The following is a 25646-nucleotide window of genomic DNA, read 5'->3' as shown; positions in this document are numbered from 1 at the left end:
GCTGTGTGCATGTACATTGTCTGCCTATAGTTAATTTATTTTAAAAAATGTGGGAGTATTTCTAACAGTATAACATCTACCTAATACAATAATATGAAGTTCAATGGAAAATCTCAACTTTTTTGGGGGGGGGATTGGGGAAATCTCAAAGGCACCTTATGGTGATGTTGACTCAAATGCTGCAGTCCAGGATTTACTGCAAAACATCAGCCACATCTGGCTGATCGTAAGTCTGCAAAACATCACAGGAAATTATATTTTTGTTTCATCGTCAGTCAGAAATAATTAAATAATAATTAAGTTGTTGTTTTCTTTTGTTGTTGTTGTTTTTATTACACACAACTGAAGATCAATATGAATACTTCTAATCTGCCTGCAATTTCTCCTTATAAACTCTTTCAAAGTAACATTTCATGAACTGCAAAACTGTCTCTAAATCTATCCATAATCCATACTTCCAGTGAGACAAGTATTCATTAATTTTGCATTAAAGCTATTCTAATCCCTGCCTCAAGAAGTTCAAAGGATATTATCCTCTGAACCCTGAGCAGTTTTAGGGGAATATAGAAACAGTAGATGCAAAACATGCCTGTCACACCCGGCGGGAGGTTTTGGGCTTTAGAGGGTGAATAAACATAATTTGAATTATTCGTTAATTAAACTGTATTACCAGTTCATATATCAAATATTAAAAACCTGAAAAACCGGATTCAAACAGCAACTTGAAGCAGTATAATGGTAAGGCATTTTTCAAACCTTAGTCATGGTTTCACTATGGGAATCACTCGGCCTGCCCTGCTACGGAAGCTCCAGTGAAATGACGTCAGTCACTCAGTATTACCAAACATTTCTCCCGCAAGTGTCAACAAATACACTAGTTCCTATCCCCATATTAAAAGAAATAAAGTCAGTATATTTGAATCCAGTCTCACCGCCGAGGGTGAATTACACACAACAAAAATTGATAAAGCTGGTTTAAAACAAGTTAAACTGTCTAAGGGAAAAGAGTAATTCCTCTTCCCTCCCCTCAGGCTGGAGCTCGCACCCCTCCGGAGGTTTGTCTCTCCTTAACTACAGTAAGAGAGACAGTACAGCAGAGCTTCAGGTTGCACAGGTAGAGAACTGACATGCATGCACAATTCACCCCTGGGTCCTGGTGTCAGTTTCTCAGGGATACATACAGCAAGTTACTATGAAACCACCAAGGTTCAACTTTTTTTAGATTCAGTAGCAGACAGAGAAGCTGTTACAAGACCTCTCTTTTACACAAAAGAGCAGTTAGAGTGATCCTGAATGAAGAGAGTCAGCACAGGTTTTTCTCCTGCTTCCACCCTTTCTTGGGAATGAGGAATGAGGAATTTCAAGGGTGATCTGCTCTCTGTCCTATTTTAGATCTTCATGTATTAAACTTAAACAGCACACTCTGAATGTCAACACACAAGGTGCTTTGTCAGTAGATCCGATTGCCTTTGGCCCCTCAGGTGTTCAGCAAGGGTGTGGTAGCAGTGCTGTCTCTGTTAAAGAACAGCAGCATCAGATTACAAGCCGATTACGACCGAGTGTATGCATTGTTTACCTGGCTCTCAATGTAAACTCCCTGATGTATTGGGTCACTATCTCAGAGGAGAGAATAGCGTTAATTCATACAACGCTTGGTTTGCTTCCAGCTGGGGCTAGGGCTCGTTATGATGAGGGATGTATAGAGATGGGTGGCCTCATTAAAACTATGCCCACGACGTCATCTTCGTTGTCTGGTAACGATGTCCCCAAAGTGTGTGGTACCGGATAGTGTTGTCATAAAGACGATACTTCCTTAAGGGAATGGATAGTGACCTTCAGTAGCATTTGGCCAGTGGAGTTAGGTCCTGCTTACATATATTATGAGTTAATGGCAGTGTTTATAGAGCTGAAATACCTTATTCGCTGCATTCTTTGGTCAGAGAGTGAGGTGTTTCACCAACAATTCCCTCATTGCATAGTAAAGGAAAGAAACCATTAAGAACAACCTGGTTAGGGCAGTCGACTGTCATAATAAAAGGGGGGCGGGGCACTTTGTTCAACCCGTCTGTCAAAGGCAGACGTGGTGTTATCTGAGCTTCTGGAGTTGGTCACGCCTTAAGCAATTCCCATAGTGAAACCCCACACTCTGTTATCAAAGAACCAGGGATTATGACAAATAACCCAAAATTTTGCTGCATCTCTCCTGCAGTTATTGAGTCATCTGATGACCTCAGCAGCACTGTGTCAGACATCCTGGCTCGGAGGATGCAGGAGCTGGAGCTCCGCAGCCAGCTGGGCACCTCCCCCACCTGGATGTCTGTGTTTGAGGAGAACAACCCCAAAAGCGCTGGCCGCCCCCGTCCCTGTACTTCTCGCCTTTCTGGCCACAGCCCCTTCACCCCTCACCGACTGCCCCGGAGCCCTGTGAGCCCTCACCGCTGCCCACAGCTTAGTCTGCTGTCCTCAGATGCAAGCCTGACCTCAGACAGCGACAGCCACTGCAGCACCAGTCCCTGCTCTCACCGCTACGGCTGGCCTGAGCCTTCTTCTAACTTCTCTCTCTTGTCATCGTCCCCCTCCCGTCTGAGGCCACGCACTCTGTCACTGGATGCTAAGCTCAGCACCCTTCGAGGGAGGGGGTACGGAGGACCTGGGGCCCTCCAGTGCCCCTGCCAGCCTCCTTCCTCCTCGCTGCTCGCCCCGCTCCCCATCTCCTCCCGTTCACCTCGGTCACAGCGCAGCACACAGACCACACTCTCCTGCTCCAGCTCCACTTCCAGCAACAGCTCAAGCAACAGCGAGGGCAGCCACAGCCCCGAGTCATCTGAGGGAGCCCCCTTCTCAAGGCCCTCCCCGGCTCGACGCAGCCTCAGGAATCTCAGGGCAAGACTTGATCCTCGCAACTGGCTCCAAAGCCAGGTGTGAGCGTGCTTGCCTGACATGTATGTATCGCTGGCCTCAAAGCAGGAATGCTTTAAACAGTGGTTTGACTGGCTTAACATATGTGAACCCACCTCAGGCAGTGTGCAATCACCACAATCTCTGAGGAAGATAAGCTGCCTCTAACCTGCGTCCTGATGGAGGGCAGATGATTGAAGAACCTCCTGGGGTAAACTGGAATGTCTTCTAACACAAAGGACTGGTGACAATCACTGCAGGCGACTCTGCACTTTGCTGGGTTGCAACATTTTGTAGATGGTCCAAAACTAAATGGGAGGTACTCTGCTTGCTTGGAGAAATGCCTATGGTCATGCTGCTTGGGAGATAGTGATGCTAATGACTGGATAAACGCACCACACTGGGACTACTGTCTGTCCTTCGTGTCTAATTCTGACACTATAAAAGGTTTTGTTCTGTCCTTTCCTCATCAGCCTTTCTGGCCACTCAAACACTCAAAATCATCTCTATTAATGCACTAGCAGTATTTTGACTGGATGTTTCCGATCTGTATTTTATAAATAAAGGTTTGTGGTGTTTATGCTATGAAAGCCGGTGAGCATGTGGCAAGATGAACATGCAAGATGAACATATGGTATAATCATTCAAGAGTTTTCAAATGTTAGAAACTGTTAAGTGTGGAGGGAAGTGTTGGTGTCTGTAGTCTGTACTGTGATATCTACTTCAGTGTACGCATCTAATTATTCATACAACAGACCTGATCTTTGTGGGTCTCCCAAAATTACTATGCACCGTTTTGTTTTTTGCATGATTTGACTTACAGTTAAAATGTTGAACTACTTGAGATCATTTCAGCAATGAATCTGGTGAAAGCTTAACTTTATGCAAGTGCTCCTACATACTGTACTGGTTATTACTGTGATCTTTTCAGGGTAAAAATCTGTGCTCTGGTCTTAACACGTTTCAAACATTTATCTTCACACTACTGACAGGCTGTCATCAGAAGTAGGTTTTAGTAGATCCTTAGAACAAACCCTAGAATAAGCTGAAATTAACCAAAGCTTAAGTATTATTTAAAACCCAATTCTTATAATTCTGCTACACTCTAGGATTGTGGAAATTAATTAAGAATTGTGGTTCCTGGTTATAGGATTTCCAACAAAATGTGAAACATCCACCAATGAAATATCATGCAACACAGAAACCTTTCTTAGAAATTAATTTATGATGGCTATATTTAAGGAAACTTTCTAGCCCCTGGCCCCCATTAGTTCATGATAGTAAGAAAAATAATAAAATGGTTTGTTTACGCGGCCATTTGTGTATTTAATGATGTAACTTATGTACGAAAACAATCATCTGTCTCAAGGCTTCCATGTGAAAACAAATCTTATAGAAGAGTCTGTGTCAGTCAGTGCAGTAAAACCTGTTTGGACCTGTTCCAAAAAGCAAGTTTACAGAAGAATCCAGGCGTTTGTTTTGTTTTGTTACTTGGACTCATTTTCAGTGGATTTGGTTTCATACAGAAAATTCACATAGTTTTTCAAAATAAGTTGCCATATTTACTCCGCTTGAACTATGTTGAATCTGTTTTATGGAACTTTATCAGCTGAAAGTCAGTCAGACTAAGCTAAATAGGCCTGGTTTATTTGGTGAACTCACTTTATAAAACAGGACCTTATTCTTTGTCTGTATTTTTTACAGTGGATTTTATTTTGGTAACAGTTTCCATCTTGGGGCTCACAACTCGGGCGACCATTTTAACTAAGAATTAAAACTGTCAAATGTTTGAAAATAGCATTTGTTACTGTAAATTAATTTTTATAAGTTAACAAATAAACCTCCTCTCTATGTCTTTTGTTACATTATTGATTTTGTTATAAATGCAGCTATATTGATACCTGATTATCATAATGTTAACAGATGATGTGCAGATCTTTAATGGATAGATAACATTGAATGTTATAACCTTGCAAGAGTTCCTCGCGTTAGGAAGCTTTGTGTTCTGCATGTACGCCGTCCTAGAAGGCAAACATAAAGTGAGAAATGTGGAAATCTCATGTTTAAATAATATAACATTAATTATAATAAATGTTTTATCAATACACAATTGACTCTTCCTTCACAAATCAATGTTTTTTGTCGTGAAATACAATCTTTTGAACTCTATATAACGTGTAAATCTGTAAATAGTAAGACTTGTAAGCTGAAATAGTTATTCCTGTCTTACATTGTAACTGATGTATAAATACATTCCTGATATTAGTTTTAACAGGTCAAATAGGTACTGTGTTTTTATTCCATATATACAAGTAGGCAATGGGAAACTTTTTCTTTTACACCACATACACTTTTGGGAGATATTTCTGTCAGATTATATAGCTCTGCACTCTGAGCATATGATGGATCATATTCTATCTAGTCCTATATTTCTCCATCAAGCAGCTAAATCCCACAGGAGATCCTTTCTTTTGTGAACAACTGAAGATGAAATTCCACACTGATGCATCAAGAAAGACAGGTATAACAGAGGCTTTATTGTCAATTTTTCAATACCAAAGCCTTTGATTTGTCAATAGTACAAAGCACTGTTACAAACTTAAGAGGTAGTTGACACGGAGTCTTCACTGAGCATTGTAAAATGCATAGAGAAATACTATGGCCATACTGACTGCTTTCGGTTTGCAGTGCAGGGTTGTACCATTGTTGTGCTATTATAATTTCACAACTGCTAAAAGTATAAAATTCACACAGAATCATATTCCAACCACCAAATACATATTGATAAGTATAGCACACAATCCCACTAGATATACATATATATATAGATTATGTTGTATGCTTTATAAGATGGTGATTATTGACTTATGTAACCCAATGACTGCTTTTTACACAAATTTTAGCAATTCAGTTGGATTACATAAGTAAATGAACAATGTTACATAAAGTCAGAGATATAGAAATATCTTTGTTCACGTGTGCTCCATACAGCTCCAGTATGCCCTCTGATTAGCGATTAGCGTGGGTAATACAGACGCAGCATCATGTTAGACAGAGAACCCTTGGCAAATGTGGAAAACTTGCCAGCACAGCTTTGAGCACTGGCGACATATGTGTTTGCAAGATGGGTCAGCTGCTTCGCCCCAAAGGCAGCGTAGTGTCCTGGGAGGACTTGGTCAACCTGTTTAAAGAATGTTAAACATTTTTAAAAGGTATGTATAGTACATGCTACAACAATTCCAAATGTCCAGATAACTATTATGTTCAGCTTAAAAACAAAATCTGCTAAATCTTTTGATTTAGATCAATCAGCGATTACTTAATTATCTTTTCCATTTCTTAATAAACATTTTCTAGGAAACACTATTGTTTGTAAATTCAAAAATCCCATTGTCTCTGAGGATGTTGAAAGTCACCTAAAAAAGCATTGTAATAGAAGCATTACATTTTTCATTATGAATCATCCTACAGATTTTAGACAATGGTAAGGCTATCCTCTGGTGTGTTTTCATGTTACCTGTTCGCTCTCGCACAGCCCCACCAGGCGCTCACAAGTGCTGATGTAGTCACTGACATGGCTGTAGGGTAGGAAATCAATAACTGGGCCGTCATACATGACATCGCCAGAGAAAAGCAACTTCTTCTCACGGTCAAGGAGGCAGATGCTGCCCCGAGAGTGACCAGGCATGTGGAGCACGCTCAGCTGTCTGTCACCCAGGTTGATCACATCACCTAGACAGAAAACACAAATACAATAAAAATGTGTATCTTTAAGTCCATACACATCCCACTCCCAGGCTTACATTCAAACTAAACCTTTGAGTTCCTCATGATTTAGCTGAAATTGAACCAGGGTTATTATTATATTTGTTTCCCACATGTCAGCTCTTATCAGTATGATGTGCACAGTCCAGGACATTTAGGATATATTTGATTTGGCCCAGACCAGTAATGATTCACTCAGTGTGGCAGAAGGCTGAAACTGAAACACCAAGCCATGAGATATTCCAGCTGCACTGCAGCAGTGGCTCTGACACAGCAGAACAAGTCCATGCATTGACTGATGGTGCAGAAGTTACACTCTGTAAGAATACTAAAGATGCTAACAGGTAAAGCTGAGGAACAAATGCACAAAAACTACAATGAAATGATTGAAAATCTACAGTTTGATTGGGATTTTATTGTGTTTATCTGTACTGTGATGTGGGTTATGACTGAATCAGTGCAGTGTTTTTTTTTCCATACTCCACAGGGTACTTTCCATAAGTGTGACCCAACTTTGCATTCTCTTCTTATCTCTTTCTTTGACGTTACAGAGTCATCAGTACACTGTCTTGATGTAAAGATGCTCTTCAAGGAGCAGATAGAGAATGATCAAAGCAGCATCCAAGGAAACAGATGATTTCTTCTTGTCACAGATTTCCTCATAAACAATACATCTTGCTAGGAGTGAAAAATCACCTGTCTGCCTTCTTTGCATTGCACGTCATGCTATATATCCCATGTCACATATCATGTTACAGGTAAACCTGTATTAGCCGGACACCTGCTGTGTAACATGATGACATGAGCTATGTGCTTCCTCCCTTATAGAAACACACTATAGTCTTTGTGTTTGCCCTGCATGCTCCTCTCTTCATATTGTCATCCTGTTTAACCAAAAACAGCCTCCTCTGTAACACGAGCTTTGTCACCACCCATAAGGCCTATATACGTTTGGAATTTTGAAAGCACGGCCCCTCTCCCCATAAAGTGCCTCACGACTACATATGTGTTGCGCCCTTACATGCTAAGGAGTATGTTTTTCTGCATTCCTTTCCCAAGACAATTTTCTACCATATACTTTGGACAGAGAAAGCTCCACAGGGTGATGCAAAGGAATCCGTTTAGGACAGAATGTGCAAGGTATGGCTACTGTGTCCATACTTGCCCATTGTAGCCTACAGCGTCTAATGGTATCGACTATGAGGTTTAACACAAAGCAGATGTGTTTAGACCTTATGACCTGGTCTTTGATCACACATTCACTCCCCCACAAAACAACATCACATGTCCTACTTACCCTCCTGTAGTATGTGTGTTGGCTGCACAGCTTTGACTTTGTAGTCCTTTGCCTTCCATCCTGGACTGGGAGACTCGGTTATCTGTTTGTCAGTAAGCAAGGTAACCATCTCGTAGTTGTCACCGTTGGCCATAGCCTCGGCCTCGGAGCTGTGGATAGCGACATTTTCGAACTGATGAAGACCACCGGTATGGTCGAAGTGGGCGTGGGTGGCGATGGCCAGCAGCGGGTTCTTCCTCTGCGGGTCGTCACCGAGCAGCCTGTTCATCTCGATGTATTCAGGCAAGCTCCTCAAGCCCAGACCAGTGTCAATTATCACATCCTGGTGTGAGCCCCGGATCAACCAGATGTTGCACCGGTTCGCTGCATCGAAGAACCGCTCCTGGATCCAGAACACTCCCTCTCCGAGCGATTTGTGAGCATACCAGTCGGCTGCAGACATCCCAGTTCATGCACTGGTCGAAGTAACCAGAGGCGGGTAATGGGCTTAAGTGAGTGCTTTTACTGCGCTAAGGTTTTAACTAACCTTCCAGGCGAAGGTGAGATGTTTTCATTAGGGTTGAGGCGGTGGGGGTGTGCGACACACCCTTGTGGGAGGAGAGCCTTCTTTTATTGGACGAATAGCCGAGTGACCACAACACAAAGCGCGCTACTCTATTGGCTTTGAATAAACCCCGCCTTCTCAAATGTCACGCAGGGGCGGCGCGAGTAAAAGCCACTTTTTATGCATAGTGCTGAGTGTAGCGTGACTGTGTTTCCACGCCGGTTGTAGCAAAGCCGTGCAAATCTTTATTACTTTTAGCTGTAAATTTAGTAATCTGAAGAGTTCGTTTATGTGCCGAACAACAGATAAAACTGAGTAGCTGAATGTAAATGAGAAGTAAACTGGAAAAGTTAAAACATGGAGACGTAGTAAAGGCTAAAAGGCTAAATGCCACAGAATAGCACTGAAATACGTTTCCACATTAGGACCAAATTACTAACGGTCCCATAGTGAGTATAACAACTTATTCTATGTATCGAATCTCTGGTGTAGTATTTCAATGCTGACCAACGCTTCATGGCTGGTAAAGTCAGACAAAAAGCGATGAAAGGCGCTGTAACTTGTGTGTGCACGTGTTTGACAGTGAAGTTAACTGAAGACATGTGGTCTCTGCTGCAGGTACAGAGGAGGCTTGCAGTCATGGCAGGCAAGGGTCGTGGAGTGGGTGCCTTCACCTTCAACATTGAGGCTCTGGGCATCGGCAGGGGCAGCATGCCAGAAGCCAGGGTGGGGCCCACCCCGTTGTTTCCAGTAAGTACCGAACACTCTCACACACACCACACATCCCTGATGATGAAATGTTACAGTGCTGTACATTACAACCACATTTAACTCCTCAAAGTATTGACGGTACAGCATTTCAGGAATGGTGGAATTCAAAGTATTGCTGACATATAGAGAGATGTATGCATGGCATTTCAAAAGTAGACTTTTCTAAATAAAGGATATATTAGCATATATTCAAACAAAAGTAAAAACTATGAAAAGTGATCTTATTTTTATTTGCGTGAATAAAATCTAAAAGAATATTGTTCAGTGTAATGTTAAGAGCCTGTATCTATTTAAAACAACATCCAATTAAGTCCCTCTTCTTAGAGCATCATCCTAGAACAAAGAAAGTTTGTAGTATGTAAGTTGCCTGAGGGTGTTTCGGTCAGGTACTGAGACCTCTTCCTCATACATTCCTGCATTCAAAAGCCCTTCAAGTATATTACACCCATCACACCACTTGACAGCTTGATTAGATTTTACACAAAGGCCTACTCAAGACCAACCATAACATTGTGATTAAGTGGTATATGAATACAATGAGTGATTGAATATAACAAATTCATGTGCTTCCACACGGGTGTACTGCATTCTACGTTTAAGCAGTTAACACTCATGTCATGCACCGTAGTAAATATTATAACGCTGAGCATGCCTAGTTGGTTTTCTGAGTGATCATCTTCATCCTGTTATGAAACATTTGCATCCTGATGGGAGTGGTCTCCAGGTCTCATCCTAGTTGAACACCTATAGGAGAATTTGGACCGACGTGTCAAACAAGACTTTCCATCCATAATGTTATCTTTTAGAAGAATGTTATTCAACCCTCTAGTAATGTACATAGACTTATAACTGATGCCTTGTGGCCATCCTGGCAACCAGTCGTCCTGCTGTCAGCTGAACACACATTTTAATAACATAAAATAATAGCATTTTATTATCCAGCAGGTTCAGGAAAGCTTTTTCCCCTCAGCTGTCACCCTGTTGAACTCTACACAGAGGTGACCCACCTACTGTTCTGTAAACTGTCCATATTAATGACTATTTATTATCATCCATTCATCCACCTGCACTGCTGCTATACTGTACATTCTTTACTGTATATATTTATATAACATATTCATTCACTGTATATATCCTAAAGCAAATCCAATTCATACCTGCACTATATTTATATAGTCTGTTCATATGTACATACCCTTGCACTTTACTACTCTGCACTTCTGGTTAGATGCTAAACTGCATTTCATTGACTTAGTACTTGTACTCTGTTCAATGGCAATAAAGTTGAATCTAATCGAATGAATTCTAATCTATTATGTGTACCAAAAGCACTGTGTGCCAATACTTTACAGATTGGAATCCAGTTTGCATTTTAAATACCCTGACATCCTTTCTTTCACTTAAAGTGTATGATCGATTTGGTATTATATCACTTTACTTTTTTAAAACTGGAAACAACAAATGTAATTGCACTAATATCAGTTTAAACCAAAATGTAATCTGTTTGTTTTCTGAGTGATCATCTTTATCCTATGATGAAACATTTGCATCCTGATGGGAGTGGTCTCCAGATCTCAACCCAGTTGAACACCTATAGGAGAATTGGACTGACGTGTTAGACAGGACTTTCCATCCATACTAAGAATGGTATTCAGCCCTCGAGTAATGTACAGAGATTTATCGCTAATGCCTTGTGGCCACCCTGGAAAGTTTTGTGCTTGACATCAAGAATTTCTGCATGTTTGTTCAAGTCCTGTCAGCTGAACACACATTTTATTAACTTTATTGTTTACTAATCACCCAGTATTTTGAGATAGCTTTTTATTATTTGCACCAAAAGTGCTGTGGGTGCAGGTTGAATTCAGTTTGAATTGCATTTCAATTATCTTCACATCCTCTCTTTTACTGTAAACAAAAGTTGTTTTACACCAATATCACTTCTAACTGAAATGTAATCTGTTGAAAAAAAAAAATTAAAGGTATAACTAAAACTGCATCAATAACTGTACAAATTTACAATGGCTTTTTCTCCATAATGTAGGAACAGATGTGACAAACCAAAGGCCAACAAATCTACCAGTGAAAAAGTACCTAATTGGTATTATCTCCCTTATACTATCTATCCTCCTCCAGAACACAGACTTTAAGCCAGTGCCGCTGAAAGCTGGTGAGGATGAGGACTACATGTTGGCCTTAAAACAGGAGATGAGGGGAACGATGCAACGGCTACCACACAACATCAAAACTCATTCCAACAAAGGAGGTGAGGAGGCTTGTAGTGCATTAGAAACCTGACATCTGACAGAAGTGTTATGGCAGGACGATTGGCTGCTGAGAGGGAAGATAATGCAGCACTTAGGAACTGAGACATTTAATCAGTTTCATATCTGGGAAAAGGAGAGAAGGGCATTTATATTTCAGAATATTGGGTTACAGCTATTGCCTCATCCAGCAGTTTCTAGTATAATTTCTATGGTCTGGCCTGATAGGGTCCTTTATTGTTCCCTTATTCAGCAATGACCTCAATACATCCATGATAAGCAGTAGATTAAGTTTTCTCAATGATCCTTAATTTTGTCACATGCACAAATAAGGCGCTTTGTATTCACAAATAATATGCTAATTGTTATCACAATGGGATAGAACTTGATGAATGAGGTCTATAAATGTTTATTTCGTACTAATACAAGAGTATATATATATATATATATATATATACACATACATACAGAACTGTGCAAGAGGTTTAGGCAGGTGTGAAAAAATGCTGCGAAAAAAGAATGCTTTCAAAAATAGAAATATTACGTTTATTTTTATTAATTAACAAAAAGCAAAGTGGGTGAAGAGAATACAAATATAAATCAAATCAATATTTGGTGTGACAACCCTTTGCCTTCAAACTAGCATCAATGTTGATCATTTTCTCACACCTGCCTAAGACTATGATTTATCATTGTGGCTCAGAATCAGGAGTAGTGGTTTGTGTTGATACACTTCTGATGTAAGTGAATTGACTTGTTTGAGAGTGTTATGAAACAGAACTTTGTCTTGTTTACATTAAACAGAAGTGGAGAGATACACAGAAAGATACCTGAGGCAAAGTCAGATGGAGCATGACGAGTGGACCCCAGGTACTTGCATAACACACTGTCATATACTTACAGCAAATTCAGGGGAAAAGGAGGAAAGTAATATTTAATTAATATTTTAGATTGGAACCACCTCCCAAAAGAATTGATGCCACAAAAGAAAAAACCTCGTGCTAAACCAGGTATTTAGAAGTCATTATGTAAGGAATATGATGCGATTCAATGGCCATTAAATTGTGCTTAAATCCAACAGCCCCAAAGAAGAAAATTGTGAAGATATCTAAGAAGGACACAGAAGCTATGCTGAATAAATTAGAGGTAAGCTTTTTCTCACTTGTTTTGTTTAACCTCTGCATTACATGTACTGTCAATTTTCTCTTGATGTCATTTACCAAATAACCAATTCATGAAGGTGTTAAGTTGGTGCAGTATGAGCTCAAGATGTATATGTATTTAACCAGGAACTATGTATGTCCTCAACTAGAAAATGTTTTACATAAATAATTTAATGTTAATGCTTTTTTATTCAGGAACTGGCAAAGAAAGATGACGGGAACCCTGAAAAATCTGATGATGAGGCCGAAAATAAAACAAAGAATAAGGAGGGGGAGGAAGAGGAAATTGAAGCAGAAGAGTATGAAGAAGAGGATATTGAAGAGGTAAGATTACAGGTTGTACCTGAAAGTTGTTTGCAGATTCCTCTTGCATAAGTTAATATTTTACTTCCTGTTTCCCTGTAGGAAAACGACTACATTGAAAGCTATTTTGACAATGGCGAAGATTTCGGTGCAGGCAGTGATGACAATATGGACGGCGAAGCAACATACTGACACAGTGTGACTCCACCTTGCAAACTGACTGTTGAAGTAAACAATCATTATGAGATTGTTCCTGCTGGTTAAATATGTAGATATGTTGGGAAAGATGTTAAGCAGAGTTATAGTTTTGTTTGTTTTTGAGCTTTATTTTGGTTGTGAACCTGAGTGACAAGCTTTCCTTTAAAGACTAATGTAAATAAGAAATGCCAAGCTATGTGCGCACTGGCAATAATTTATTCAAAATAGATGTATTTATTTTCCAGCCCGTGGCACATTTCCACAGGTTGAAAGGCACATACTGTCAATAACATGTAATGCTTTTTTCATAAAGTATCAAGTGAACACGGTCATAAAATAAAAGGGCTATATAACAAAGTCTAAAATCTCACATAATTACATGAGTCATTGTGGGAATTGTGTGCATTTCCCATTTGTCAGCATGCTCTCAGAAAAAAAAATGCAGTTCTCTTCAGGCAAGCTAAAGGAAAGAAAAATTCAAGCAATTTTTATGGCAATTCAGAAATATAATTTAAAAAGCAACCCAAATACTGATAGTTTAAGTAAAGGCTATTGTTCAACAGAAATAAATTAATTCTATATTAATCTAAATGGCAATAATTGTACATCCCGACAATTGGAAAATACACTATTTCTAAAATGGCAAACAATAGTTTGAACAAAACCAAATCCACAGAATTAATGATTCTCATTAGAGAATCAGTAAATAAACAGAAATAGGATAGAGTGTAGCTGTCTCTTTTTGAGCTCCTTGAATAGTTTGTGTAGCTTACTAAAATGCAGCAGCAGCATAAATGATAAAACATCCTCTCAATTATATTGCTACACTGATCACACATCATTTTAAAAAGTATCCACCATTTCAAAAATAGTACAGCCAAATTGATTTAGCCCACTGATACTCCAACTATAAATGGACAGACACAAAGTGACTGGCCACACCCTTATTCCTCCTCTCAACCATATACATAAAGAAAAAAAAAAAGGCTGTTCCCGATATAAAGTGACCGTCCCTGCCAGACAGATTGCATTGATGTATTTAGTCTATAAAAACTACACAACAATCGGAACTGCCCAGTTTTATAAGGTCTCTGAGTTAGCAATTCATATGTGAAGTTAAAATCCCTTGTTATGTTTTCTCATGCCCTCCGTGTTCACCAGCTCCTGCGTTATCCACACCGGGTCCATGTGGATCCACATTTTTAACAAGGTTTCCAGGTCCAGCTCCTGCATGGTTGTCTCCTCCATTAGGATGGTCCGAATGATGGTGATGTTCGTGAGACATGTCGCCATGAGATGCTGTAGGACCACTATGATGGCTGACGTCAGCTTTCATGAGCACTTCATAGTACAGCAGATAAAACACAGGTGTGACAATTCCAACAACCAGCATGATTGCCACAGCTGTTGACCACCTCATGCCCCAGTCTGCCCCATAATAAGGGTCCTTTCTCTGTACTGGTTTATACTCCACTTCTCCTAACAGTGGCTGCTGTTGCTGTAGTGTTAAAGTGGACACAACCTCATTCAGGCTGCTCCGAGACGGACCCGTGGATTTCACCAGCCGCTCAATGTCCTTGTCCTTCTCCAGGAGAAATCCTTCCACACTGTCTGTGGAAGAAGAGGAGTCTGTGGAGGACTCAGTAGGGAGAGAGGTAATGGGTGAGATCTGGGGCAGACGCCTGGCACCTGAGGGGGAGGCAGATTTGAGAGGTGCAGTGCTGTGAGTCTCAGTGAGGACACTAAAGCGCCTCACAGGAATCTTTACTGAGCGCAGGGCAAAGAAGTCCTGCTCTGTCAAGAGGCTGTTTGCACGCTTTAAATCAGCCACCTAGGAAAGACACAGAAGAAATATACATTTTTTCATAACAGTAACATCAATTCAAACAATACATGAGACTGTTGGTTAGAAGTGTCAAACTTAAAGTTGCGACTCTGTTAACCAGTGTTGGGCGTGTCATTAATTACAGACGAATGGTTAGTTAAATAATCCAAAAGTAATTGTAAGGTGTAGTCAATGGTTGTGTATGTGTGTTATGTAGGAAAAGTCTCCTTAAATATGAAAATGAAGATTTAAGTAGATAATCTCCAAGGAGCTTAAGAAGGACGGACTCACTGACAGACATGTACACAATACAGATCTGAGCACAAACATACTGAGCAGTGGTACTGCAGGGAAATGCTGTTCAGGGTGTCACCCTCCTGGATATCTCTGGTCAGGTAGATAATATCGTCCATCCTTTCTCTAGAGGTGCTCCTCCGCAGTCTCTCTCTACCACGTGGCCGCAGCTCATAGCTCTCTCCATCCTCCTCTGACAGGTCATTCTCTGAGCCATTGTTCCCAAACAGATAGGCATGACCCCCATTGGCAGGCTGCACCATGGTGGCTGACTGGAACCCATAGTGCTGGCTCATGCTGGACATTTTGTTCACTGCATTGGGAAGAGCAGAAACAGGCTTGAGTACCAATGTATGCTTTACCCTTAAGGAAAAAAACAAGGAAAACTTGTTTGAAGCAATAAGCTGCTTCACTGATGTTGACTAAATGCTCATTTTTAACAATGCTTACATGCAATTGACTATGATTTAATAGTTTTCACCAGTTTTAACTACTTGGGGGAATTACAGTGAGCTTCTTTATCTCTTTTTACCATTACAACTATCAATGTCATCTCACTGTTTCAGATAAACTTAGAATTATAATCAATTAAACCATACATATAAAAAACTAAAGGAAGGTTGGCCTTTGTTCACTTGATGACCACAAAACTCTGAAACCTGCAATTAACAGGTGTATGCAGCAGTGCAGATCTGTTTCTGGGTTTGTTCAGCACACTAAATAACAGACTAAAGTCCACCTCTCTGACAGTGGGGACATTCATGTTAGAGTTAAGCTAGATAAGATTGGAGCTCTCGCAGTTTGATAAGTGACGTTAGAGGCTGTAAGCTGAATCCTCCAGATGTCAATGTCCACTGTTTTGGTATCATTTCTGCAACGTTAAGCAAAATGTCGTCACACTGTTAAAATAAACGCCCATGTCATTTTTTGTCAAAATTGTTTGTTTTTTTGCCTAAATCATCTCCTCATGACGCCGGCCACCTATGGTAAAATCGTCTACACCCTCAGTTGATCAGATCATGTTATTTTACCCCTTTAAGATAATGGCCTATGTCAAGTGTGTGATTTAAGCAGATTTATTATGCCTAAGTCAAAATAAAATGTGACTTAGGCAATTTTTTGAACATGCCTTTGTGACTTAAGCAAGATATGGTATTTTGAAGGTGTCTACATAAGAGTGACATGAGCGCGTCATAAACATGACATGGAATGTGTCATGAACATTAATGACACTTTGAAGTAAAATTAATGCTCATGATACTTGTCATGTCATTTTTCTGACAGGCTTGTGTGACTCTTACTTAGACACCTTCAAAATAAAGTGTTACCATATCTTGCTTAAGTCACAAAAGGCATGTTCAAAAAATTGCCTAAGTCATTTATTTCTCTTAAGTTACATAATTTACACACAGTGTTATTACTATGCCAATAGCCATCATTTGCTACATCCTTTTTGAGTGAAATGATAAATAAATGTCATATGTTTCCGTTTTGGTGAAGTTTCCTGCAAAACTTGAAAAATGAGTTGGTGTACAGCCATGGGAACACCGCTGTCAGATAACGTTACCTACCTATCCCGCTATCAACGCTGTGATGTAACCGCTGTGGCCAAAGTAGGCTTCATTCCTGATTACCGGCTACTTTAAACGTGAGGTAATGATAGCTTAAAGTTAGCAGCTAACTTACGATTTATGGCGTTGGGTATATGCACTCTTACACTTGTTTTCCTTATCAAGCACGCAGGGGTGTGATTAACAAACTGAGCTTACAAGATTTAACGTGACTGTGGCTATAACAATTCAAGTTAGCTAACTTACTATTGAACTAATAAATTAGCTATGAATACAACATAGCTAATGCTACACCCCAGTCTCTCTCACCACACACAAGTCAGTGCATATTGTTGTGTAACAGGAATAATTATTGTAGTGTAATCACTAAATCAAAGGCTTAAGTGAACTGTCAGGTTGGTCTTGTACTGATAAGAGTAAGATGTACAGGACACAGTTAGCAAACTAAGAACCGTTTGCATAAGCTAATAGGCTAGTGCTAACTCGCGTCCACCTATGTTATGAAGTATCGGTGAGTTGTCCCCTGTGATGAAGTATATTTCGGAGAAAGTCGTCAACAATAACCTTTACCTGTGAAGGTGAACACCGATCAATCAGTCGACCTGGATAATATCCATACTTCCACTGGATTATCTTCGGTCTCACCTTCCCTCTGCTCGTCAGTCTGCTACCTGCTAGCCACTGTTGCCTTGCTACCACTCACGCCACGTCCACAGAATGTTTACGCAATGACGTCACCGCTGACGCCTCCGACAACTGTCCTCACTCGGTTTTTGTGATCTGCATCCTGAAACATTTATTTTTGGTCTTGTGAATTCACATACAAACTCTGGAAGGACATTGCCTCGTTTATTAACACAAATATTTTTTACTGGTTTTACTTTGCATTATTATTATTATTATTATTATTATTATTATTATTATTATTATTATTATTATTCAAGTAAAAAAACAAATTTATTTTGTTGAAGTCAGAGGTTGAATAGTATATCTCAACTCTCTCCTGTCTACAAAACAAAAAAGCTGTGAAGACTGCTAACATATGCACTGCGTTTGTCTTTAACATGTAATCTTGCGCCTGTTTATTTTATTATTTATTTATTTGTTTTTGTTTCATTCTTTTCCATTTAATTATTCTTCTATTTTATTTTATTTTAATATTATTCACTTCTATTTTTTTTCATTGTTTATCTTCCTGTAACTCGTTTCTTCTTCTTTGTAACTGTGCATTGTATTGCTGTTTGATATAAAAAAAATAAAATAAAAAATAAAGTTCTCCTAGAGGGTTAGGGTTCTACTGGAATGAGTTATTTGATTATGTTGACTGGAAGAAAGTGTGGTTACTACCTTATACATTTTGCTTCTCTAATAACATTAAAGAAATACACTTTAACATTTTACACAAAATCTAGCCTTGCAATGCAATGCTATCTAAGTTTATGGATATGGATAGTAAATGTGTCTTCTGTGATGCGGAGAAATTATTTATCTAACATTCTTAGTGTCTCATACCTATCCACCAAAAAAGATGTTCTTTGTTATTTTACTCATTGTAACAAATCTGTTGAATTTGTAACCAATTTCTTAATTCTCTCTTGTAAGTTCTTTATACACAAGCACATATTTCTCAAAGCTAAGTCAAAGTTTAAGGTGTTTCTACTTGAATTCAACTATCTTCTTAAGTCTCTCAGAGTTGTAAAAGACAAAAAAGAACTATTTCTTCAATATTATGACAGCCTGATGAATGTATCCTGAATGATCTTAATTTCTAATAACTATATGATTTTTTTTTATCATTATAAGTGAATGCACAGACTTTATGTACTTCGTATTCTCTGCGTGACCAATGTGTGTATCTCTTTTTCTTTTTACATTTTTTTTTTTTAAATATTATTTTTTACTACTATTTCTCCTGATCAGTTCATCCCTCCAAAAATAGCTTAACATCTTTATCAACATTGCTTGCAATAAAGTTACAAATATCAATCCAGAAACCTTGGACAAAGGGGCAGTACCAAAATAAATGAGTAACAGTTTCAATATTGTTCAGTACAGAAAGTACATTTCACATCAATGTATTTTTTTAATCTTCCAACAATATGTTGATTGGATGGATACAATTTATGAATTATTTTAAATGAAATTTCTCTCACTTTATTGGTTATCAAATATCGGTTGGGTAATAGCCAGATCTTCTTCCAATTATTGTGTTCTATGTATTTATTCCATCGTGAGAGCACATAATGGAGCTGTAGTGACATCCTTTTCTCACGTTTTTAATCGCGAGGTGGCGCTAGAGGTCAAGGTTCTAGTCGCTGGGATATTTACTCCGTAGAAGTAGACAGTTCAAGTGCCAAAATGTTGGACTGAAGTTAGGATCGGATACTTTATTTGGACACTTACACCAATAGCCGTATCAACCAGTTGTTTATCATATACCTTAACTAACCGCCCAGTTAATTAAAATGCAACGTATCCAACCGATAGAATGTAACGTTAGGCTAATTAACGTACATGGTTTGTATGCAGGTTAACTCAACTAAGTTAGCTAACATGATCTGTTTTCGATCTGTTTTTATCAAAGTCTATTCTAAATTATTCATAGGCAACAATGTCCGTCCTAACACTTAGTTGAGGACGTATTTAGTGTGCTTATTTATAAATTATCAGCGAACATGATCGGCCACGTGTGCAAGGATGCAAAAGGCATGCTGTATGAATCTACTTGTTATTCGGCTCTTTACATAATTTTGTTAGATTTTAGGTTATTTATGAAGTACACATTTGCAAAGTTTATATGGAGTGGCAACAAGAGGGGGAAGAAAATCCCCAACAGGACAGCTACTACTTTTTTTCTTTCTTTTTTTTAACTCTAAAATGTATGCTTTATTAAAGCAACATAGTGCAATACAAGACAATACACCAACAAAACGCCATCAGGGGGTTTCAACAATACAGAGGCAAGCTTTCATACAAAAACATTGTAAAGTGTACATAAATTCAAAGTTTTTATAGCTTTCATGTCGGTAGATTCCTTAACAGACTTAATATATTGTTTGGTTTAATTTTCAAAGACAAGAAAGAGGTTTTTGATTAACGTAACGACATTTATGGATATGCCATTTGGCTAACTGTATCATGAGATTGATGATATAGTACTGTTTTTCTTTTGCAAAAGGAAAGTCAGTGAAACCTAACAGTATATGTTCAAAGCACAAGGACAAAATGAGGTTCAATCGAAAAAGAAATCAGGTTACAAATATCTTCTATAATAAGAGTAGTTTAAGTCTATGTCTTTCTTAAATCGTAAAAAGAAAACTTTAGATGGGTAAATTATGTGAATTATCTTTAAATATAGCCTACTACTTTAACCTTATTATTGATTATATATCTAGCAGGTAAATTCCATATATTTTTCCAGTTAAGGTTATTAATAAGGTTATTCCAATAGGTTGTTAAATATTGAGTTGATACGACTTCTTTCTGAAATTAAGAGCGTATTACGGTTAAGGACAGCTACTACTCAGGGGGTCTACGCCTGATCGGGTCGCAGGGTGGAGCTGTCCACCACTACACTGAGCACCCTGAGAGACAAATGAGATTAAAACATCTTGTCTCATTAGGCAGCGAGCCGGAGACGAGCTGGAGTCCCTGAGTAGCCGCAAACTAATCTTTCTGTTGGAACAGTGAGTCGTATGTGTACAGTAGCGGTAGCTGGCTCTCACATGGCTGCAGGAGGACGGAGCTGTGTGTGAAGAGAGAGAGGGGAGAAGGTCCCGAACAGACCGGGGAACCGCTCCGTCTCTGTTATTTCTTCAGTCCCGTTAGATGACAAACGCGCTTCATCCCGTGTTGTTCACCGGGATCCTAAAGCTGCCGAAGGAAAAAACCGAGCTCAGTAGGCTTTTTAGTGAACAATACATGATGCAGTTATTGGCTGCTGTTTGAGAAGAGAAGAAGCTGCAGACTCCGGGATCGATGTTATCCTCAACAATAAATACATTATAGTAATTTATCTTGGACAGAGAGGCCAAGCAAGGTGGCAGGTAAGTTGGAATGATTTATATTATGTCTCTTTTAAAATATGCTTTTGTTTGCCATTGTAAGTGCCGGGTTATAGTACAGAGACCAGCTAAAACTTTGCTGGATCATTTCATAGAAAGACTTGGATGCAAGATGATATCGCTTTGTGACACATGGTTATGCCGTCTCTAGGACAATGCAAACGTCTCAGATTTATTGTTCAGTAAGTGAGTCAGTAATGATTGGTGACTCCAGGCGTTATTGCCAGTGGTAGATTAATAGCGAAGAGAATAAAGGAAACAAATGAGTAGCGATACTCCTCATCAATTATGCCAGACAGCTCAAGCAGACATATTGTATAACACTATAAGAAAACGATTAAAAGTGGTTGGCCACTGCTAATTTCTTTTTGCATTGTGCCAAAAATCCCCCTCGGAGCAGCTAATAAAATTGAAAAGCCTAAATATTGATTCAGCGCAATCATGAAATGAATGGCCGGGTAGCCCATTGAGGAGGGAGACAAACGCTTCCATGGTTACATCCAGGATCTCCAGTGTGATTACTGCGCTTTGTGTGGGTTTTCTCTCTCCCACTGAAATAAAACAACAATTCAGGGGGAACTGCCACACATGGTGAGCTGGAGACCCTCTCATAAAGGCTCCGTTGACTAATCTATAGGCTTACTTGGGCCATAAGTAATCTTGGCACACTTAAAGTTGCGCACATGTGCTGTTACTGTTAAATCAACGAGTGGTGCCTGCAGCCTCATTGTGCTCCTGCTTCTTTGCGTATTTTACGCAGATGTGCAGGATCCATAGTTTACACCAGTTAAAGGGGTGGGGTTTTTTCAATCCTAGAATAATTGAATACGTCCACCTTATCTCTAATTGATTTGACATGATGTCATCTTGTTGCGTCCCTTGCAAATCTCTTTTGTTGCCTCCTCTGTGGTGCCTCAGCAGAGTTAAATCCTTTTTCTCACTGGGGAGGAAGGGAGGGAGCTGCTTCTGTATCCATTCAGCACTTACACCTGCTCTTCCTCAGCGCCAGCCTTCACTGTTAACTGTTTCTGGAATGTATCTTTGTATAAAAGGGTGACATTGAATCTGTTGAACAGTCATCAACCCTTTGTTTGTAGAGAAGCAGCAAAACTTGCCATGAAATTTTCCCATTTTTCACTACTCAAAACCCGAATCTCTATTTCCATCATCCCAAACCCATGGGTCACAGTCAGTCTGTTGGTGTGTTTCTGTGGATTTAGATCCTCAGAGATCCACACTTGCTCGGAGCTCAGGTCCTTTGTTTGTCAGTGTTTATGTCATCGCCTGGCAGGGGTCAGCCCCCAGTCGCTTGTGTGAGGGTCTGAATGTGATTCACTGGGCGGAAACTGTTTTACTGCCTGCCTCTCTCTCCTTCTGTCTCACCCCTCTAATGGCTGCACAGTACAAAAGGGGACAGTGCCATAAACCGAGCCGGTTCATTGATGAAAGGTGCTGAAGTGTTGCACGTTGCAGACAGGATGAGATTGATGTTTGCTGGCGATAGGGGGATATAGTAGGCAAAGGCACAGCTCTACATACACTTAACCGCCCTGCAACAGGCTGTGCCCGCCTCCGCTGATCTGTGCACCATGGATCACTGTAGGGGGTAAGAGCTGTAAAGGATGTCTTTATTTGTTGAATAAAGGACATTTATAAAGTTGCATTCAAACTTTGCATGACTCTATAGCTACTCCATATAGACATTCATGATTTGTATGTGATCTACAGCATTATTTCGGTTCTATTTAAACACAACTTATATGGTCACTTTCTTGCATGTTTTCTACAGCTTACAATAATCACATGAAACTGCACTTCCAAAGAGAACAATGTTCATTTTATATAACAGTGAGTGTTCTGCATTTACATTTTTCATGACGTGGGAAGAGAAAATCAGCAGACCTACACACTCTACACCTCTTATTAGTTATGGTCTGGTTTTCATTTCCACACCTTGAGAGGATAAAATGTTGCACCTACGTTCCCACTTCTCCCTCAAATTACCATTTTGCTCAGAAGTACCATGCAGTAGAACAATTCATAATCCTTTGGTGCAAGACAGATGTATACCTTAAACCTGTCTCTTTTTCACTGCGGGGAGCTGACAGGGCTCACTGAATGCTCTCTTGAATTTATGGACCATAGGTGTTAACATATTTGAAACAAAAAACTGGAGTTGGGTGCTATAGATTCTCAGCCATACATTTGTGCACTCAAAGCTGAGATGTGGATGGTTTTAAGGGTACATCGTTCATTTATTTGCCTTTTTACAACACAGGGCTGCACAATAAAAGATAAGTTGTAGCCCCATCATACACACATAGAACATAATACAAATAAAAAATCTACAAATAAAATTAAACTAAAACAGAACAATACTGCTACTTCTGTACAAAGAGATACCAAAGGGATCATACCCCATAGTTTTTGTTACATTAAAACTGATTAAAACGAGCCCATACAGCTTAAAAAGAACCATGATGCTAACTGTTTACACAACATGTAGCCATACGTTTTGGTGCTTTTTTAGGTATAGGAATTATTTTCAGAGCTGTAGAAATAATAATAAAGTTAATGTGAACTAATTTCATTCGATGTTTGGTGTCTATCAGCCCATTGCATCTAGATTATGAGACACTGTTTGCCAATGTGGGGGGAAAAGGAACTGTATACAGTATAATTAACTAATAATCTCAAGCTATAGGGCCAAAGAAGAAAGTACAAATGCAGAAAAATGTTGAAAGAAAGTGATCTGCAGCACTATTAGATTTGAAAAATTATTTGTCTTAGTGCTAAGAAATTATGTAGTTAATGTTGCATTTGCTTTTTTTTTTTTTTTAATCACACATTAAGTATGCTCCCCATCGACATTGGAACTACGCTAGTTCATCCACATCTTTGTGTTGTCGAACTCGCCTGCCAACATGGCCGAAAACCATGATAAAGTTGATTTTAGATTTAGTAAGTGGACAAATTTGAGTCGTAAATATGTAATGTAATGTAATGTGTAATGTTCTTTGGGATTTTAATACTTTGTTTTCAAATCATTTGACAGTTCATGCTTACGCACAGGAGACCATATCATGTTTTAGAAGTTGTTGTCCTTGGAGCAGAGCGACAGGAAAGTGGTGGGTCCTCGGCGATGGCCAACAATCCTGAGGTCTCTTTAGTGGGCCTGACCAACCGCATATTGTTCCCAGCGAGAGGGTGCTTGTTCGGTCACTGCAGCAAAACCTCGGCTGTGACCTTGCTGTCAACTCTCATACATGCCCACACTCATGTACACATGCATGCACACTTATTGTTATATCTTACGCTCAGTAGGGGAGATGGAGTGCCCTCCCACGGCTGCTCAGCATCTCCATTCAAGTATTAAACTTGAACTCTGACCTTTTGTGATGTTAGTTAAGCCGGTGGCCTCAGACAGGTCAACCTTTCCAACCTGCTGTGCTGAATATTATGCATGACCACTTTCTCTATTAGGTTTCACAAGAATCAATGAAAAGGACACAACACAATTAAGATACAGCCGAACGTGAATTTGATTTCTAATATTTTTGTAATATGTTCAACACATTCTATGATATTTGCATTTAAATCCAGTTAAACTAAAGCTGCTATGTTTCATATCAACTTGCAAACTGCATGGAAAATCAGCGCAGGAAACACAGAGCAACATCCTTTTCTCAAATGTCAAAACATGGTGAAAAGTAAAGGACGGTTGTTTCCTCTGGTTCACATTAGCTTGGCTAGACGCCGTACAAATTACATTACGTCTGTTGAAAGCAGGAATTCTTTTTTTTTTCTTTTCTTTTTTTGATCATTGAATGACTTATTATCCCAAAGCCATAAACCTGCTCCGCAGCCTTGTTTGATAAATGAACACACTGTTTGGTTGCTCTTCACTGATCCTATTCTTTAAACGCGCGGACCCCCACATGCGTCCCTCTTTATGGCCATAAATCCCCATGAATTCTGCCTCTCTCCTGGATGTTTTTGGGGGAGCCACGTGGAACACATCGCATGGTGGCCCCTGCTTCCTGTCCTAATTTAGACAGGTCAGGTTGAGTGGGTCACACTTTGCTTTCGATTGGAAGGACATCACGGCTATCCATCTTTATGCCCTTCTTTCTTTGTTAGTACCACCACTGCGCCTCTCACCAGGGTCCTTTTGTGTGTGTGCATGTGTGTATGTGTGAGAGAGAGAGAGCGAGAGAAGGGTCAGGGTGCCTATTTAAAACATAAACCTGTTGATATAGGTCACCGACTCTTAGATCAATCTTCTGAAACCCTTAGTTCTCTCCATTACCCTTCAACCATATTTAGCCGCCCTCCCCCAATGTGTATATGACCCACCCTGCATTATTTCATACACACACACACACACACACACACACACACCGCACACTCATCTCCACCCCCACCTCCCCCATCCCTTACACCAGCCCCTCTTTCTTTCTTTCTTTCTTTCTTTCTTTCTTTTCTTGCCTTTCTCTGTTTATCTCTCACTTCCCTCATTGTACTGTAGTTGGTCATGGCAGAGGAATTCCTCGAGTTGGTGGGGGTGGTTGATCAGAGCATGGAAGCATGGCTGAGAGGTCGCGAGGTGTGTTTATTGTTGTAAAAATGATGTATTTATCAACTTTCTCTGGATGCCTTTCATTATAGATTATAGCCCTCTGAGTGAAACAT

At 39.6% G+C, this 25646-nt stretch overlaps 5 protein-coding genes across 11 annotated transcripts in view; 3 read left to right on the top strand and 2 right to left on the bottom strand.

The window, feature by feature from the left end:
• rtkna (rhotekin a) overlaps positions 1-4333 on the top strand; it is a 71589-nt gene extending 67256 nt beyond the window's left edge. For 5 of the 7 annotated variants that reach the window (XM_059337099.1, XM_059337098.1, XM_059337100.1 and 2 more), the window contains exon 11: positions 2210-4333. In XM_059337099.1, coding sequence (XP_059193082.1) covers positions 2210-2925 — 716 coding nt within the window. In that variant the 3' untranslated portion in view covers positions 2926-4333. The remainder of the gene's footprint in view (positions 1-2209) is intronic. The other 2 variants (XM_059337103.1, XM_059337105.1) reach the window with 2 other exon arrangements.
• A 1082-nt stretch (positions 4334-5415) lies between these two features.
• On the bottom strand, positions 5416-8509 carry mblac2 (metallo-beta-lactamase domain containing 2). Its single transcript, XM_059337107.1, has 3 exons — positions 7961-8509; positions 6416-6630; positions 5416-6079 (listed from the first exon to the last, which is right to left on the bottom strand). Exons 1-3 carry the CDS (start codon positions 8400-8402, stop codon positions 5915-5917), a joined length of 822 nt encoding a protein of 273 aa, XP_059193090.1. The 5' UTR covers positions 8403-8509; the 3' UTR covers positions 5416-5914.
• Positions 8510-8651: 142 nt separating this feature from the next.
• On the top strand, positions 8652-13677 carry polr3g (polymerase (RNA) III (DNA directed) polypeptide G). Its single transcript, XM_059337636.1, has 8 exons — positions 8652-8953; positions 9123-9254; positions 11409-11538; positions 12341-12406; positions 12487-12546; positions 12618-12682; positions 12895-13023; positions 13105-13677. The coding sequence occupies exons 2-8, from the start codon at positions 9144-9146 to the stop codon at positions 13192-13194; spliced, it is 651 nt and encodes a 216-aa protein (XP_059193619.1). The 5' UTR covers positions 8652-8953; positions 9123-9143; the 3' UTR covers positions 13195-13677.
• Positions 13209-17609, bottom strand: lysmd3 (LysM, putative peptidoglycan-binding, domain containing 3). The gene is made up of 3 exons (XM_059337634.1): positions 17461-17609; positions 15358-15632; positions 13209-15031 (listed from the first exon to the last, which is right to left on the bottom strand). The coding sequence occupies exons 2-3, from the start codon at positions 15622-15624 to the stop codon at positions 14330-14332; spliced, it is 969 nt and encodes a 322-aa protein (XP_059193617.1). The 5' UTR covers positions 15625-15632; positions 17461-17609; the 3' UTR covers positions 13209-14329.
• Positions 17610-20434: 2825 nt separating this feature from the next.
• The window catches only part of adgrv1 (adhesion G protein-coupled receptor V1), a 124994-nt gene continuing 119782 nt past the window's right edge, over positions 20435-25646 (top strand). Inside the window, exon 1 of the mRNA XM_059337387.1 lies at positions 20435-20936. The gene's annotated coding sequence lies outside the window, so the exon portion shown is untranslated. The remainder of the gene's footprint in view (positions 20937-25646) is intronic.

The sequence above is a fragment of the Centropristis striata genome, chromosome 7 (genome assembly GCF_030273125.1).
Source record: "Centropristis striata isolate RG_2023a ecotype Rhode Island chromosome 7, C.striata_1.0, whole genome shotgun sequence".
Taxonomy (NCBI): domain Eukaryota; kingdom Metazoa; phylum Chordata; class Actinopteri; order Perciformes; family Serranidae; genus Centropristis; species Centropristis striata.
This window is presented reverse-complemented; position numbering and strand designations above follow the sequence as displayed.